General features: G+C 38.7%; 1 protein-coding gene across 8 annotated transcripts in view; it reads left to right on the top strand.

Annotated features, from left to right (window-relative positions):
- Positions 1 to 19,471, top strand: part of LOC139952532 (otoferlin-like) — a 129,525-nt gene that overhangs the window by 5,158 nt on the left and 104,896 nt on the right. For all 8 annotated transcript variants that reach the window (XM_071951693.1, XM_071951695.1, XM_071951691.1 and 5 more), the window contains exons 2-8: positions 6,835 to 6,893; positions 11,873 to 11,961; positions 13,191 to 13,290; positions 14,587 to 14,768; positions 16,338 to 16,456; positions 17,079 to 17,233; positions 19,081 to 19,212. In XM_071951693.1, coding sequence (XP_071807794.1) covers positions 6,835 to 6,893; positions 11,873 to 11,961; positions 13,191 to 13,290; positions 14,587 to 14,768; positions 16,338 to 16,456; positions 17,079 to 17,233; positions 19,081 to 19,212 — 836 coding nt within the window. The remainder of the gene's footprint in view (positions 1 to 6,834; positions 6,894 to 11,872; positions 11,962 to 13,190; positions 13,291 to 14,586; positions 14,769 to 16,337; positions 16,457 to 17,078; positions 17,234 to 19,080; positions 19,213 to 19,471) is intronic.

Below are 19,471 nucleotides of genomic sequence, written 5' to 3' on the forward strand. Positions count from 1 at the left end.
CGTGTGGGCACATATTCGCCATTTGTTTCACGACATTGCATACGTGTGCGCACATATTCGCGAATTGTTTCACGACATTGCATACGTGTGCGCACATATTCGCGAATTGTTTCACGACATTGCATACGTGTGCGCACATATTCGCGAATTGTTTCACGACATTGCATACGTGTGCGCACATATTTGCGAACTGTTTCACGATATTGTATACGTGTGCGCATATTTTCGCGATTTGTTTCACGACATTGCATACGTGTGCGCACACGTTTGCGTTATGCGATGTCCCTTCAGGGCCACCATACTAAAACTTGCACAGTCCGGAAGGCCATTGATTAGGCTCTATACATAGGGTTAAAGAAAGGAAGTTTTGTACCGTTCACGGTTCAAGTCAAGAGAGGGCGCTGTAACCGGGCACTATTTTCAAAGACTAGTGCCCGCTCGGGTACTAGTTCCTGCAAAACACGCGCGCGCGATCACTAGACTGTAGTTCATCCCACGTGACCGTGCTTCAGCCAACCAGAATACAGAACAAGCAAGAGGTGTGTTATAATGGACCCTTCCCATGAAATATGCTAATTACATTCACACATGCGTACAGACCCTGTTGGTTGGCAAACGCCATAGAGTTGTGCACTAAGCAGACGTGCAATCGCGTCTGCGTCACGCACCCATTAGCCGTGAACAAAACAGCGCGAGGTTCCCTCATTTTGCCAACCAAAACGTTAGTGTGCTCGCGCTACGTGCAATTTACATATTTCATGGGAAGGGTCTATTAGCTTTATTTCACAAGTCCACCAGCACTTATGATATTCCATACTGTAGGGATGCTTTTTTAACAATACACTAGCCAGCCATACATTGTACCTCTTGGAGGAAATTTTGACTGGTCCTGAGGTGTTTTACTTTAGCCACTGGACCACTGATAAGGGAGATTGCCCCAGGCCTAGAATTACATGCAGGCCAATCTCCCTTGCCCCTGGTCTTGGCATTGGTGCCCCTTTAAAAGTTTCTCTCAGTTTTTAATGGAAGTGTCCCTTGCAAAATGAAACTGGCCTTGCCCTTTCAAAGGTGAAATTCCAGGCCTTCTGCCTACTCAACTGCATAGCAAAAAACATGTTTCATTTCTAAGAATGGCATGTTGCTACTGTCCATGGTTGTATTGGATTGATTAGGTCATGGTATATGTATGTCACATGTGTTAGCCTTGATTACAATGCATTTATGATGATACACTAGGATCATTATAACATGTAACAGGTGTTACATTACACTGTATTGTGTTTACTGTCCGCTGACAATGATAATTACTCTCTGAATGAACAAACTACATGCATGATAATGCTTCAAAGGTTTCTTTACATATAGCAGGGAGAGTTCATTTTCATTTGGAGTTGAAAGAATCCTCAGAATTAACATAGTTTTTTTTATGCGGTAGTTGCGAGAACCAACGCACAACTCAACTCACATATGGCCTCGGCTGGGAATCGAACCGGGTCACCTTGGTGAGAGGTGAACGCTTTACGCACAAGCCAACAATGCCACTATTTCAAGCTAGTCTAAACGTTGAGCTCAATTAAAAACGGTAGTGAAGTTTGTAACGAAAAGTCCCCTCGATCCCTGTTGATTTCCTACTCTCAACCCAAGTAGTAGTTAAAACATGGTTAAAAGTAGGTCAGTTATTTTCAGAACTGAGATTTTTACTGAATTCTTAACAATCAACTCTGCTGTAGTAAAAAGTAAAGTTAGGCAAGTTCTCAAAAAGCATAATCTACCCAGCAAGTAATACACAATGGTGTTACCGCAAACCAAATATTGATACCTCACCAAGCTATGCCTCAAATCCAATATAGAAAAATTTTGTAGTTTAAAACTTAGTGACAAGTGCACATTAAATTAGTTTTAGCAATGCATGTTCATGTATAGTGTAATGCAAAATTGCGGGGCCTTTAAATAGAACTGCCCTCAAAGATTGCAGTTATTACATGTAATTAGGAATGTTTTGTTTAATTTAGTCATTTAAAAACAAATCACACAGTGTTTGAACAGTAAATCCATGTCATTTAGAAACCGCTTACCCATTAATCATTTCAGGGTGTTTTTTATCAGACAAGTTATTATTGCAAGATAAATAGAAACCTGTCTGGTACAATGAAGCTTATCCTGATTGTCAATATTGAACATGCCTTTATTTACTTAGGAACACCAAAACCATTCACTAGACTGGAGGTGATCAAGTTGTATTTCAATTATGCTTGGAGTTTCACTCCCCTTAAAGTCAGTGGACACTATTGGTAATTATTCAAAATAATTATCAGCATGAAACCTTTCTTGGTGACAAGTAATGTGGAGAGGTTTATAGTATAAAAGATTGTGAGAAACGGCTCCCTCTGAAATGACGTAGTTTTCGAGAAAGAAGTAATTTTCCACGAATTTGATTTTGAGACATCAAGTTTAAAACTTGAGGTCTCAAAATCAATCATCTGAAAGCACACAACTTCGTGTGACAAGGGTGTTTTTTTTATTTCATTCATATCTCCTAACTTTGACGGCCAATTGAGCTCAATTTTTCACAGGTTTTTTATTTTATGCATATGTTTAGATACACCAAGTGAGAACACTGGTTTACAAACAGTGTCCACTGTCTTTAAAGGCACTGGACACTATTTTGGTAATTACTCAAAATAATTGTTAGCATAACAACTTACTTGGTGACAAGCAATGGAGAGCTGTTGGTAGTATAAAACATTGTGAGAAACAGCTCCTGCTGAAGTAACATAGTTTTTGAGATGGAGGTAATTTCTCACTCAAATAGTAAAATACATCAGGCCTGAAGCCTTTTATTAGGCATCTGCAAGCACACAAATAATCTGTGAAATAGGATGTTTTTTCTTTCATATTCTGAGAAATATTTCTGTATGAAATATTTCTGTATGAATAGTGTAAAAGCTAAGAAGACCCATAAATCACTGAACTAAGGGAATCAATGTGTAGTGAAGAGGTTTTTCAACTAGTGGTTTAATCCCAACGAGGCCTGGTTCTTGATAATTTACCGAGACGAAGTCGAGGTAAATTATTAAGAACCAGGCCTCGGCGGGTTTAAACCACTAGTTGAAAACCGATTCAACACACTTTGATTCCCATTCATAAATACCTTTTCGGTCAAAAACATCATCACTTTTGAAATGGTAAAGCCCTCCGTCGCCCTCGGGTAAACAACTCCTTATAAGGGAATGCTGTGCGCTGCGCGTATCGCGTGATGTGGTACAACTGTTTCAGCCGTTGCTCTCGACCGATAGGAATGAGAAAAACTGTCTTATAAGAACAGGTGCAAGGTCGCGTGTCACGCCCATGAATTAACACTTTTTACCGGTCATAAACAAAGGTTTATACACACCCACGTGACGCGATCTCCACCAATAGGAATAGCGAAACTGTCTGAGGTATTAATGAATAGCCTATTTTGACTGCTGCAATCGGTGCATCTGTGCATTATCCCTCACGCAATTCCTTTTATATTGTCTTCACTTTAAAATAAATGCCCACCATTTTCAGTTAGAACTCTAAATAGTGCTTGTTGAAATCTAGAGAATAGAAATTAATTTTAGTCTTCCAAAAACCATGTACTCTGCCTTGAATTCAGTTTTAAAAACAAATTCATGCAGTATTTTTCAAAGTAATTGCTCTATTACTTTTAAAATACAGCATTTATAACAGTTTTTTATAGAATGATTTTCATGACCAACTCAGCAATATTACATTTGCAGCAAGGTTAATTAAAAGTCCCATTTTTTCCCTGAATGCTTGACACAGGTATATTTAGTACTAAAACAATTTCAGTTCTGAATACATGTGAACCATAAAACAAACAGGTGTCAATCATTAATAGTATTAATCACTGCTGGTAGCATTGTCTATAGTACAACGTCATTGTGAATAGATTAAACCAAGCATGAAGAATTCAATTGTATTATCAGTCAATAATAGACTAATAGTCCTTGGGAGAATTTGTTGTTCATCAGAACACAGTGTCCAGAATATTCTATTTCTATAATTTTATTATATTTATATTTTTCCTGTTGTATAAAATGCAGGGTCTACGTAATATATATTTGGAGGGATTTTAGCTGAAGGCTTCATTCAAATGTGAAGCGATTATGACGTCGCATCTCACTTTTTGCTGAAACGATTCGCAAGCTTTTGTGAATTGGTATTTAAATAGAAGTTAAAAACCCATTTGTTTACTTCAACCATTTAATTCATTCTTTCTCTGTTTGTGTACCCTAATTGTTTTTTTCATTTTCTCTGCATTTTTTGTATTCCTTGTAATGCGCAGTAGAGTATATTTATATAGGTCATCGCGCAATATAAATGTCTATTATTATTATTAGTATTATTAGTATTATTAATTGTGTGCAGGAGTCTGTGATGTTGAATATGTCTCGCAGTCTGATTCGCAGAAATATGTATTAACAGGGCTTATAGGAACACGTTGCCTTGGATCGGTCGAGTTGGTCTTTGAAAAGCGTTTGTAGCGGTTTGTTATAAAATGCATTGGGTAGAAAGGTGTTGTAAAAGTAGAAAACAATGATCCACACAACCATGCCTCGAAATTGCTTGGTTTTCTTTTTACCTCGTCAACTAACACGGTTGGCCATTTATGGGCGTCAAATTTTTGACGCCCATAAATGGCCGACCGTGTTAGTTCACGACATAAAAGGAAAACTGTGCAATTTTGAGTGATACTTGTGTGGATCATTATGTTCTACTTTTATCTTTCTAACCATATGCATTTCATAACGAACAGGTTTCAAACACTTTTTATAAACCTACTCGTCCGATCCAGTCACTAAAGAAAGTGTGGGTTTTAGTTTAGTTTGTTTATTATTACTATTATTCCAATAATGGGCCTTCTGTCAATGCGTTTGTTCTTGCAAATGAGTAGCATGTAAAATAAAATTCAGTATTACTTCTATTCTTTGAACTGCCTCAAAAGGCCTTTGGATGAACTTTCATTTTGTTGATTTATTAAATTTATTTTCATTTTTATGAAAAGTGTTGCTTTCAAATAGGCAACATTGGCACAGAACCAAATTTACTAAATTGAGTTAACCAAACGCTAGAGAAAAACATTTGATACTTTGATGCACATGAATCAAATACAGTGGTGGAATATTTTGTGTGAAACACATGGTTAGAAAAGAATATTCTGTACTTTTTAAAAAAGTAACTGGCCACCAGGATTTGTTAGCTTGCCGTTTGCCTAGTCCACCAGCCTTTTCACAAGTTCATATTTTATATAAAATATGGAGAACTCTGAAATAACAACACACACATGATTCCAAATATATTCCATGGAAAATAGTTTTTTTAACGTTGATCTGCACTGTGATACCCCGGTTAACCATAAGTTGAAAATAAAAGTCTCAGACAAAAATGCAGTTACACTTGAGCAATCTCAGCAGCAAAACACCTAAGGATAGGTAAAATATCTTCCCAAGTTGTCAGATTGCATACGTCAGTGCTGAAAAAGCATTCCTGTTTTTAAAATTATTTATTGACAAATGCAATTAAGCTGACTGGCCGGGCAAACGAAAAGCTATCTGGCTCTATCTGTTGGCTCTCACTGAATACGTTAATCGTAAACCCTGCACTCTACAGCAAGTTGATAAATGTCCACAGATTTCTTTAGAGCTGCTGGTACTTGGTTTGTAAAGGCCAATGTGTGGACGGTCATCGTGTAGATGGTGTATCATGCTCATGCTCATGAATATGTCCTTATAAATAATGTCCTCATTATATGTCCTTTATTTATAATAATACCTGCAACATTAGCAGGACCAACTTTGCTTACTAGTTGACTGGAATGTAAACAGTTATTTTATGTCCTATAGACGATATGACCTCTGACAACACTCGAAAACCCTAACATGATTAGCGCCTACCGCCGGGCAAAACCTTTGTGTTTTGGCAGCCAGCTAGAGAGTGTATGCAATCTTACCATGACTACGCGTCTTTTTGCCCGGCGCAACATGATGTATACAGTATTTTGTCAACAGAGGGCGGTTTGAATGTTAACATAGGTCACATCATCCGTAAAGAAGCATGTTAACAAGCGTGAACAGAAATTTCAAGCAACATGTTTTATTAATATTGATTTTGGGGTATTTATTTGCAGTTTGTATTCAGACAGTACTAGACTTATATATTAGTATTTACAACTGCTGTCCCCACAGGCCATCATCAAAAAGTAAAGTAGTAAAATACAGAGCAATTTAATATGAAAAGTCATTAAAGAAAAACAGAAATCTGAGAATGCAAAAACGTGAATCTTACATGGTTGATGAATGGACACCTTTGGTAATTGTCAAAGACCAGTCTTTTCACTTGGTGTATCTCAACAGATGCACAAAATAACAAACCTGTGAAAATTTGAACTCAATTGGTCGTCAAAGTTGTGAGATACTGTAATATTTATGGAAGAAAAAACACCATTGCCACACGAAGATGTGTGCTTTCAGATGCTTGATTTCAAACCTCAAAATCTAATTCTGAGGTCTTGAAATCAAATTCGTGGAAAGCAAATTCGAGAGAGCCGTTTCTCACAGTGTTTTATACAATCAACAGCTCCCCATTACTCGTAACCAAGTAAGTTTCATGCTAAAAATTATTTTGAGTAATTACCAATAGTGTCCACTGCCTTTAAACTAAAAACATCAAGCCACCTTTTTCTGATTGAGTGTAGATATTGACTGATAAAAGCCATTACGATGCCCTGAGAAACTGTGTACATGTAACTGACTAAATTGCTATATTGTTTTTTTTGTTTTGTTTTAGGTGTGAGTCAGACAACAGCTTGTATTGTAAACCATGGCGGAGAGGTACTTTGGGATGAAGTAAGTCAAGTTCAAAATCAATCTTTCAGTTTGTGTGTTGGTTTTGGGAGGCGTTACATGGTGGTCATAATTACTGTTTTTTCTGGATTCACAGCAACCTCCACTGCACCACCTTTAAAACAAAACTGCCATAAAGGTGTTTGAAGCTTTGCATGGTGTGGAGAATACGAGCAACTATAAATATAAATATTAATAGTAAACTTGCGGGTACAACCATGGGTAAAAACTCTTTTGAAGGAGTGGTGGCTCTGAAAAGAGCCGGTTTGGTCTCGACGTTTTGAACAGTATACTCTGCTGTTCTCCTGAAGACGAGCAGAGTATACTGTTCGAAACACTCCTTCAAAAGAGTTCTTACCCATGGTTGTACCCGCAAGTTTACTATTAATATTTATATTTATAGTCTTTTAAAACTGCCATACACTAGACTAGGACATAAGTAGGATTTGAAACTTTGCATGGTGGAGATAAGATATAGAAGAGTTTGCGGTAACACCTTTTAGAGATTGTTATTACATGGTGTTACCGCAAACTCTTCTATATATAGACTAGGACATGTTAGTCCCTCTTTGTGAACTGGCCATGGTCTGGCCATGGAATGGGTTGCCCCCATAAATCTAGATTCACAGCAACTTCCTCACCACCCACCTTAAAAAAAAAACTACCACACTTGACTAGGACGTGAAAGCCACTCTTTGTGAAGTGGCCATGGTCTGGCCTTAAGATTTTAAAAGGGAATGTTTATATCACACCATGGCAGAAAAGGGGTTGCCCCCATGTTTCTGGATTCACAGTACTTTTCACAACATCACATTTAGAAAAACTGCTGTACATGTACTTTCTCATTGGTAGAGGTCATAGTCTGAATCTTTAAGATGATGTATTAAAGGCAGTGGACACTATTGGTAATTGTCAAAGACTAGTCTTCACAGTTGGTGTAGCTCAACATGCATAAAATAACAAACCTGTGAAAGTTTGAGCTCAATCGGTCGTCGAAGTTGCGAGATTAATGAAAGAAAAAACACCCTTGTCGCACCATGGTCAGACGAAATTGTGTGCTTCCAGGTGCTTGATTTCGAGACCTCAAATTCTAAATCTGAGGTCTCGAAATCAAATTCGTGGAAAATTACTTCTTTCTCAAGAACTACTTCACTTCAGAGGGAGCTGTTTCTCACAATGTTTTATACTATCGACCTCTCCCCATTACTTGTAATCAAGAAAGGTTTTATGATAATAATTATTTTGAGTAATTACCAATAGTGTCCACTGCCTTTAAGGGGAAGCTTTTGTATGCTGTGTAGTAACATTATAAAACTCAACACACCATGACAGAGAAAGGGTCGGGGAACACAAGGCTAGGCAAGGGGTAACCATTAGCAAGGGGATCTATTTTTGTTCATTGAGGCCCCATCCAGTGGAATCACTTGTGAGTCATTTATCCACCCTGTAGAGAAATGTTCCAGGGGTGGATTTCACAACGGTAGTCATAACTTAGGCAATGCTAATAGATAGGACTGGTCCTAAGTTAGGACCAGTAACTCATCCTAACTTAGGACCAGTCGTATCTCTTAGCATTGCCTAGGACTAGTCCTAAGTTAGGACTACCTTTGTGAAATCCTCCCCTGGTCAGCATGCTAGTCCACTCTGTATGTCCACATGAAGGGTCCCCTCCCCATTCAATTGTTACCCAGACTGGTTGTGAGTGCATTCTCAGGATTTGGTGCTTAGTGTGTATGCTCTGATTTGTATGCACTGGACAATAGGCCTATAGGCCTAAATAGAGAAGTTACTGTAGCTGAACAATGTGTATTATGTACTAGTGTAAGTGATTATTCATCCAAATCAAACCAAGGGGAACAATCAGCTTTCCTGCTTTAATATTTAAAGACACTGTATACTATTGGTAAATATCAAAGACCAGTCTTCTCATTTGGTGTATCTCAACATTTGCATAAAATAATAAACCTGTGAAAATTTGAGCTCAATCGGCCGTAGAAGTTGCGAGATAATAATGAAAGAAAAAACACCCTTGTCACACGAAGTTGTGTGCTTTCTAATGCTTGATTTCGAGACCTCAAGTTCTAAACTTGAGGTCTCGAAATCAAATTCGTGGAAAATTACTTCTTTCGCGAAAACTACGTCACTTCAGAGGGAGCTGTTTCTCACAATGTTTTTTACTATCAACCTCTCCCCATTACTCGTCACCAAGAAAGGTTTTATGATGATAATTATTTTGAGTAATTACCAATAGTGTCCACTGCCTTTAAAAAGATTTATGAGCAAAAGTCATTGTGTGAGTAGTAAATTCATATAAACATGTCATGATATTTGAATGGTCATGGCATTTTGTATTTGATTTAAAGGGACCTGTTGCCTTAGATCCGGGCAACTTGGTCTATGAAAACCATTTGTTATGAAATGCATTGGTTGGAAAGATGTTTTAAAAGTAGAAGATAATGATCCACACAAAAATGCCTCGAAATTGCACGGTTTTTCCTGTTGCACGTCGTGAACCAACATGGCACGCCATTTTGTGGTGTCAAATTTTTGGCTCCACAAAACGGCCGACCGTGTTAGTTCGCAACAAAAAGGGAAAACCACGCAAATTTGAGGCATATTTGTGTGGATCATTATATTCTAGTTTTGAAACATCTTTCTAACCATGCATTTCATAACAAACGGTTTCAAACACTTTTCGTTGACCAACTCGCCGAATCCAAGGCAACCTGTCCCTTACATTTTCATGCCCCTTGTTGACCCAACTATCAACAGTTTTTGGATGGGGCCCTTTCTGACAAGTCCTCCCCCAAAAGTTCAGTCTGAAATTGAGTCATAATGATAAAACGAGCCAAAATGTGATAAAGAATCGTTTCTGGTATAAAAAGGTTACAGAAATGTGAGCAGTTTTGCAGGGAAACATTCACAGGTACCAGGGAGAAGGTTTCCTTTCAGTCAGTGACAGGTTGCTCCCATTAGGTTACCTGGCTAATACAAATAAATTATGTCCTTATGTGTAGGTGAATTGATTTTGTTATCCACCAGCAGTTTTAAAAGCTTACCAAGTAGTTTGTATACATTTTAGTTTTAAAGTTGTAGTTTTAGGTTCCAACTTTATACATGTACATGTCTAATGAATAATGAAATTTTTTACTTAAATTATCTTCCGTTCTCTTAAACTATGTCTTACTATGAGAGGTTTGTGCTAACTCCATGCTAACATCTCAGGCCTGTAAGCTTCCTTTTTTAAAGGACAAGGGCATTTTTTCCTCGGTAAAGGGTACTCTATGAGAAAATTGTAAATTTCTACTATAGAGCATTTCAAGGGCACCAAGGCAATGACCAGGGGGCATGGAGGCAATGGAACCTTCCCATGGATGAAATATGCTAATTACATTCACGCATGCGTACAGACCCTGTTGGTTGGCAAACGCCATAGAGTTGTGCACTAAGCAGACGCACAATCGCGTCTGCGTCACGCACCCATTAGCCGTGTACAAAACAGCGCGATGTTCACTCATTTTGCCAACCAAAACATTAGTGCGCACGCGCTATGTGCAATTGACATATTTCATGGGAAGGGTCTATTGCCTTCATTGCCTCCGGGAAGTATCCGGCCTGACATCTCTTTTGAGTAGTGTTGGCAGGGGTCGAAATTGCCACTAGCCTGCTAGCCCAGGACTACCAGATTTACAGCCGGGCTACTCATTTCTCCAGTTTGATAGCCCGGTGGGCTAGTGGAAAAATAATGCAAAAATCAACATCACATACAATAATGAACAGTGCTGATGGTATTGTAATATACAAATATTGACTGCTTCGAGTGCCATGGTTAAAACTATGACTCCCGAGGTGATCCTCGGAGCGTTATATTTTCTCGAGGCGAAGCCGAGGGAAACTAGAACGCTACGGGGATCACCGAGGGAGTCAGAGTTAAAACCATTGCACGAGTAAAAGCAGTCAATATTTGTTTTATAACACCCCAAATATTGTACTATTATTATAAGTTACAGACCTGAATGCTACAATCAACGGACGACGCGAATACAGATTGCAAAAACTTTTACTGTGCTGCATGTAGTGTCGTGCAATCCGAAAAGGTTACAGACTATTAATTTATTATCCTCGTACACGCACCGGACGTCTGGGTACTGCACGCCGTGTGCTAGTCTTCGGACTAGCGCATGGCAAACCGACGCACTATCACACGGCCGTCGTCTAGCAAAACTAAGACATGTCATGTGAGCTGGCAGAATACTTGTAAGGGGCGTTATAAAATGAAATACTTTCGGTGACCAATTTGTGTTGTGACTCAAGACATGTTTTTCAGGCTACCAAAATCTCACAGGGCTACTAAAACTTCTTGGTGACTAGCCCTGCTGAATACCATGAAAATACACTTAATTTTGACCCCTGGTTGGTTCTGAAAAGAACCACTGGTTGAAAACTCACTGATTGGATCAGTATGTTCTGGTTGCTTCAGGAGAATGCTGAAGACGATCAAAGCATACTGATCGAAATGTTGAGTTAAAGCCATTGGACACTTCTCTTGAAATATTATTCCATGAAATGCTTTACTTTTTGAGAAAACATTAAAGCAATAGATACACGGATATATTTTAAACACATGTCATGACACGGCGAAACGTGCGGAAACAAGGGTGGGTTTTCCCGTGATTTTCTCCCAACTCCGATGACCGGTTGAGCCTAAATTTTCACAGGTTTGTTATTTTATATATAGAAGTTGTGATACACAAAGTGTGGGCCTTGGACATTACTGTTTATCAAAAGTGTCTAATGGCTTTAAAACCACCTCAGTTCTTTTCAGAACCAACACTTCTCAAAACGGATATTCACATGGTGCTACCACAAACCTCTCTTAAATGCTTCCCACCATGCAAAGTTTGAAATCCTACAAACTATGTCTTTTTTTTTTAATTACAAGTTGACCATAACTCATACATTGTGGTTTTATTTTCCTGCAGAGCTTTGAATGGCAAATTGGCAGTGCCATTGAGTCACACGAGGCCATTGAGGTTGGCGTATACAACTTCAACAAGATCCTCGCTAACAAGTAAGTCAACACTTCCAATATTCAGGCCTGTGAAATCTCCGCTTTAAAGCGGATTTCCGCTCTTTTTAATTTTCCCAGTCTGCATTCTTCGTGGAGCCGTTGTTGTTAATTTTTCGTTGAGCGCGATGTCTTTTTTACATGTACTTCAATGTCATTGTTCCATTGCACCAATAGAGGGCGCTTTACTAAAAAGCCAACACCTTGAGACAAGATTAGGCACACATGGTTTCCCCCACGCGATGACGCTGTGTGTTTGTATGTTTTTGCGACAAGTAAAATATATGGCATCTTGAAAATAATGATGTACAACCAAAGAATTGTGGCCTATGTTTCTGTGAATGTGTTGTCTACGCTTCAGTTTTTAATTAAAGCCTTTTATTACACTCGTAGTGCTGGCCCAAAATCCAGACAACAATTGTCCGCTTTTTTTTCATGATCCGCTCACAGGCCTGAATATTGTTCCCCATGTAATATGATTTTCTCCAGTCTACCAACCCCTCCCCATATTTCTGGCTTTCTTTCTAAAACCAAAATTAATTTATTTTATCACTCACGGATAGAATACTTTATTCAGTGAACACCCACAACCGTTATGGTGTCTTTTTGTGACCTTGCACATATTTCCAATGGCTTTTCTGGGGTTCCTTGGTGCAATAGGGCAGGGCACCCTTCTTGACAATCAATCATATAGAGTGGCGTAAAAACAACAGGGTTATCACTTTGCATTTGTGGAAGTGTTGTGGCCGAGCCGTTATGATTACCTAATTCAGGCTCTGGTGTTTCTGATCAGCAGAGTGTGGGTTCAAATCCCTAGCCGTGACACGTGTCCTTAAGCAAGACACTTGGACATTGCTTCGTCCTTCGGATCGGACATAAAGCCGTTGGTCCCATGTGTATTGGAACACATGTAAAAGAACCCAGTGCACTTTTCAAAAAGCGAAGGGGTTCGCCCCGGTGTTCCTGGCTGTGGCTGCTGAATGCGCCGTAGTACCTTGTAAACCCTCAAGGTGCTACATAATTGGGTCTCAGAATTCTTCACTGCAATAACCTATTATTCTGAAAGTTTGTATATATACTCAGCGCCTTGAGTACCTTGTTTGGTAGATACGTGCGCTATATAAGACTTCAATACTATTATTATTATTGTGAGGGAACCTCACTTCAGTTCAGCTTCCTACCAATTCAACGCCACAGTATTATAGTTTCTGATTATTTTTGTTTGTTTGCAGAATGTTTGGGAGCTTTAAGATGATCCTTCAACAGTTGACTACAGAGCCTCACATCAACATCTCAGAACCGCTCCTAGATGCCAACAACACTGAGACAGGGGTAGGTAGCCAATCCAGTCTTCAAATGCAACCTTCTGAGGAAAATGTGTACTTCATTGGTAGAACCTCATTGGTGAGGTGTCTTGGCCAAGCGGATAAGAACACCGAACTCAAGCTCTGGGCCCTCTTTAATAGAGCGTGTACATTGTAAGCACTAAAATTGGAGCATGAAATTTCTTTCTTGATAAAAACAAGATTTCCAACCAAATTTCAATTTAAAAATTGCATATTGCTTGATACTGGTATTCAGCTGTTGTTTGCTTGAATATCAAGCGGCAATTTGGTTGGTAATCCTTTTTTTATCAAGGGAGAAATTTCATGCTAAGCAAATTTTCGTGCTTACTGGCTTTATGAAATTGGGCCCTGGTGTTTCTGTTCAGCAGATTTTGGGTTTGAGTACCGGTCGTGACACTTGTGTCCTTGAGCAAGACACTTAACCATAATTGCTGCTCTCTACCCAGGGGTAATTGGGTACCTGTGAGGGCAGAGATGGTTCTTGTGATTGATTTAGCTTAGTAGCTCAGATTTGTTGCACAGTCAGAAGCCATTCAACCATTAACTGTTGTGTAGCCAAGGATCATACCTAAGTGTTTTTCAATGTTCTACACGAAATCATATTGTCTAGTTATCGATTCTACCGCCGTGTAGTAGATTTAGGAATTCGGGAGACTACCTAAAGTTCTGAAAGGGACTGTCCTGTTCATTAGTTGCTCTATTAGTTTAATATTAACTGAGTACGTAATTCAGGCTTGATATTCTTACAACTTTACATGCATAAAGGCAGTGGACACTATTGGTAATTACTCAAAATAATTATCAGCATAAAACCTCACTTGGTAAAGAGTAATGGGGAGAGGTTGATAATATTAAACATTGTGAGAAACAGCTCCCTCTGAAGTGACATAGTTTTCGAGAAAGAGGTAATTTTCCACGAATTTGATTTCGAGACCTCAGATTTAGAATTTGAGGTCTCGAAATCAAGCATCTGAAAGCACACAACTTCCGTGTGACTAGGGTGTTTTTTATTTCATTCATATCTTGCAACTTCGACAGGTTTGTTATGTTATGCATATGTTGAGATACACCAACTGTGAAGGCTAGTCTTTGACAGTTACCAATAGTGTCCAGTGCCTTTAAGTCGATTTTCCAATTTCCCATTAGAAAAATTGTTATTTATAAGGACTTGGCAATCTATAACAGCCTACACCATGTGTACGCAAGTGTCGACCCTTGTACTGGAAAATGTTTTTCTACTTTTTCCTTGGACTAAATATCATTCCTGGTAATTCCTACACAGATCATCATCACCTTTGAGATCCATTACCAGGCCCCTGATGGCACGGCTGGTGACTGGATGCAAGAGAATTTCAGCCAGCGTAAGAGTCGCTCCCAGCAGGACCTTCTGTTTGATGACGATGATATTGAGTACCATGGGGGTCAACACTATGGGTCACAGACGAGTCTTAACACAATCAAAAGGTTGGTGCTGATCAGAAAAATATTAAAGATGCTATGTCAGATTTTTGGCCGACTTGACCCAAAAATTTTGATTTAAAATTCAATACGTTTTTTGATGGGGGTCGAGAAAGTTACAAGCTTTCATTTGAGCCATTGCTCGAAAAAGTCAGCCAATTATTAGTAGCAGTGAAATAAAGTGCTCAAATTAGTTTTTGTCGGGATCCCGACAATATATCACATGACCAATTCTTATGTGTTTTATAAGAAACAATTAAAATTTTTGTCATGGTTCCTGACCATTAAAAGTAAAAGTTAAAAAAAAATTTGTTAGAGCGGGTGATACTCTTTGAAATACCATTCACTCAAAAAAAATCAATTTTTTTTTAATGTTTGGGGCCAAAAATCTGACATAGCATCTTTAACATTTTAGCTAAAGTACAATGTCACATTGAATAATAATAATAAAAAGGTATTTATAGTGCCTTATGCTAGACCTCAAAGGGCTAACACTATGTAACATGAAATAAAAATACATTTACGTAAAAAGCAACACATAATACAGAAAGTACACCTTGCCTTGGATCGGGTGAGTTAATGAAAGCGTTTCAAACCGTTTGTTATGAAATGCAAATGGTTCGAAAGAAGTTTTAGAAGCAGAAAGGAATGGTCCACACAAATTTGTCTCAAAATTGCACAGTTTTCCTTGTATGTTGTGAACTAATTAGGCAGGCCAATTAGTGGAGTCAAATTTTTTATGCTTTTCATAGACCAACTCGCCCGATCCAAGGCAACATGTCCCTTTAACTACCTGGCAGTTGTTTTTCCTTGAAGCTTTTTAATTTACAAAGGATATTAATTGCTGTGACAGTACATGTACTTTAGTGGGGTTTCTTTCAGTTCTATACATCTGTGTTTGGCAGTAGCCGGCTAGTGGGCAAACTGGCTTCCAAACACATTCCATTACAAAACACCCTTGCTACACCCTTGTAGTTTACCTTTTTTTTTTTTTCAATTCAGTGAGTGAATAATATTTCAATGGCAATCAGTTCAGTGCCACCTGCCTTGACATTAAAAATGATTCATAAATACCTCAGTCAGTTTCACTATTCCTATTGGTGGAGAGCGTGACACGTGGGGGTGTTTAAATGGTTGATTATGACCAGCTGGAGCTGTTTATAACTGTTTTTTTTCGGATACGTTTGTGCGGGTTAGTACTCAACCTCGTTCCCAGGGGTGATCGATCTCGCCGCGCCATTTTGGCCCATGAATACGAGGATGCATACTAACTACTACTACTACGTGCATGAATGCATCAAAAAAGTTTCTTAGTCATAAAAATGCAACACGCGTACAGAGCTCAAGGAAAGGATGTCGGAAAACGGATAAGTTTTACAGAGTTTTGTTCATTTTACGCCTTAACCAAAAAGGCATTTATTGGTCGTGGCCTTGCGATAAAGGTATCGCACAGCCATGACCCTGCCAGTTTTAAACGGCAGTTTAAGAACTCATCGCTACCCTTCTACATGTATATTCCTTTACATGTAGTAGTGTTCTCATAATGTTCATAACGACGTATTTCTTTCTACACAGCAACAAGAGCCTTATTAGCGGAGTGATGAAGTTCCGCAAAGGCAAGAAGAAAAAGAAGGGAGGAATGAATTTACTGGGGATTGAAAATCAACAGTATGGAATGGACTTCATGGATGGAGGTAAGCAGAGACTTGACAATTCTGCGTAAGGGTTTGACCTTAAAAGCTCTGAACACCTTTGGTGTAATTGTCGAAGACCAGTCTTCTCGCTTTGTGTGTCCCAACATATGCATAAAATAACAAACCTGTGAAAATTTGGACTCAATTGGTCATCAAAGTTGCAAGAGAATATTTTAAGACAAAACACCATTGCTGCACAAGTTTGTGTGCTTTTGGATGCCTTAAAAAGGCTTCAGGCCTGAAGTCTTTTAATATCTGAGTGAGAAATTACCTCTTTCTCAAAAACTACGTTATTTCAGAGGGAGCCATTTCTCACAATGTTTTTTACCATAGACACCTCTCCATTGCTCATTAATAAGTAAGTTTTTTTGCTAACAATTATATTCAGTAATTACCAAAAGGGTCCAGTGCCTTTAAGAAAAAAGGAAAAAACTAAATATAAGATCAAATTTAATCATTTGTTATGATGATGTACTGGATTTTTGATTGCCCATCACCTGTCAGACGAGTGGCAACCCCTGGACAAAACGATCTCTCCAGATTAGACCCCTGATGAATGTAACACATGTTATTTTTGTTGTGCTGTCAATATTTATCCCGACTCTTCTGTTGACACCCTCAGGGATGCTTGGTATAAAGCCAGAGGACGATGTCATCTCATTAGGCTCGACGAGGAGCGATGATGAAGCACCGGATGATGACGGGGATGTAGCTCCCGCTAAGAAAGTACGACCAATGATGGGTCTAGAGGCGTCGTTTAAGTCTCAGGACTATCAGGTATGTACAGTCAAAAGAAGAAACAGTGTTTGGGTTTCAGAGTCATTGTTAAAAGGCAGTGGACACTATTGGTAATTGTCAAAGACTAGCCTTCACAGTTGGTGTATCTCAACATATGCATAAAATAACTAACCTGTGAAAATTTGAGCTCAATCGGTCATCAAAGTTGCGAGATAATAATGAAAGAAGAAAACACCCTAGTCACACGAAGTTGTGTGCATTTAGATGGTTGATTTCGAGACCTCAAGTTCTAAATTGAGGTCTCAAAATAAAAATCGTGGAAAATTACTTTTATTTCGAAAACAACTCCACTTCAGAGGGAGCAGTTTCTCACAATGTTTTATACTGCCAACCTCTCCCCATTACTCTTTACCAAGTGAGGTTGTATGCTAATAATTATTTTGAGTAATAGTGTCCACTGCCTTTAATAGATTGAAATTTGCATCGATGATAAAGAATATTAATTTTGGTTTTAACCCATATACACCGAAGTGTGTTAGCACTGTATACACGATACTTTCCTGAGCTCTCTGAAAAAAAAATCACAGGCATATTACTTGGGTGGGACTCGAACCATCGACCTTTTGCAATTCCATAGCAATGTTTACCAACTAGTGGTCATTGTTGTTTGGCTAAACACATGATTAAAAGTTAGTTTTGTAGAGCAATGTGTAGGGTTTGGTAGTCACTCTTGAAATCAATGGTGGTAAAAACGTACATGGTTAGAGAGGCATAGTTTAAGTCTCAGGACTATCAGGTATTACAGTTGGAAGAAAAAACAGTGTTAAGGCCCGGTCACACAGGCCCCGATAACGAGAATGAAAACGAAAACAATAAAAGTGCACGCTCCCGAATTGGTTGAATTGCTCCTTGCAGAAAATGTCCACGTCATTCAACCAATCGAGGGCGTGCATTTTTATACTTACCGTTTTTGTTCTCCTTATCGGGGCCTGTGTGACCGGGCCTTTAGTGTTCAAAGAGCTCATTGGTGTTGGCTGAACGCATGAGTTAAAGTTAGTTTCGTAGGACATTCAGGACAATCAGGTATAGTCGTAATCATGTGGTTTTTACAGGATTTTCCCTGATCTCAGGATTTGATCAAACATCCTTGAGACTTTTTATTTTCTTGAAATAATGAAAGGAGTTGCCAATAGGAGAATGTTTCGGCCTATTTGACGACTGGTAAATTGTTCCATAACTGTTCCAGAAGATTAGAAAGAGTGGGAACAATATGTTTTAGTAACTGGGGGGGGGGGGGGGTCAAAAGAGATTTAAGGGTATAGTGCAGATTGCCAGTAGGTTGTACTCCTGAACTAAACTTTGAGCATAAAATAGGGGCTTTATGTAAGAGCCAAAACTTTATTTAACTTCAGAGTTGTTGAAGTGTTGTTCTGTATAATGGGGAACATTAGTGCATAAATACACAATACTGAGACAAGACATACTGTAATAAAGCTGTCAACTGCATTTTTTTAAGTAATGAGGTGTCCAGGTAAACCAAATAGCACTATTATTGGGTCTAAAATATCTGACTTGTGTTTACATTCAGACTCTGTTTTTCTGCTTGATGTAGAAAAGTAGCTTTTAAATATAACACTGCTGGGTTTACTTAAAGGTAGAATTACTATAATTTAAAAAACTCCTAAACATTAAATCCAAGTGAGTACCCAGTCATTTTACATTTAATTGGTACCATCATGTTTTATCAGCCACTCAACCTGACCATTTTGTAAGATTCGTTGTGAAGTGTTCTTGACAACCAGTTGAATCCAACTGAATTTTCTGAAGACGCTTCTCATATGTCTGTTTGACTAGTAACCACGCCCTTCTTTTTGCCCCCCTTGCAGGTGTCTGTGACGATTCATGAAGCACGGCAACTTGCTGGATTAGACATTGATCCAGTCATCTGTATTGAGGTTGGAGACAAGAAGAAGTTTACGAGCGTCAAACAGTCCACAAACTGCCCGTTCTATAATGAGGTGAGTTCAGCTATACAGACGCAATAGACCTACATACATGTAGAGAAACTGTCTGGGGTATTATGAATGTAGGATTAAAACAATTGAAAGATTCCAGAAACCAAAGGTTATCCCCCCTTTTAATAAAAATAAAAATGTAGGTTACATTCACAGAAGGTGTATGACCCTCCTATGGTGAACTATCCAGACTGTTCAGTGTCCGGTTACCAGTGAATAACAGTACATGGAGTCATACTCGTATTACTTGTATTCTATCCTT

The sequence above is a fragment of the Asterias amurensis genome, chromosome 20 (assembly GCF_032118995.1).
Source record: "Asterias amurensis chromosome 20, ASM3211899v1".
Lineage (NCBI taxonomy): Eukaryota > Metazoa > Echinodermata > Asteroidea > Forcipulatida > Asteriidae > Asterias > Asterias amurensis.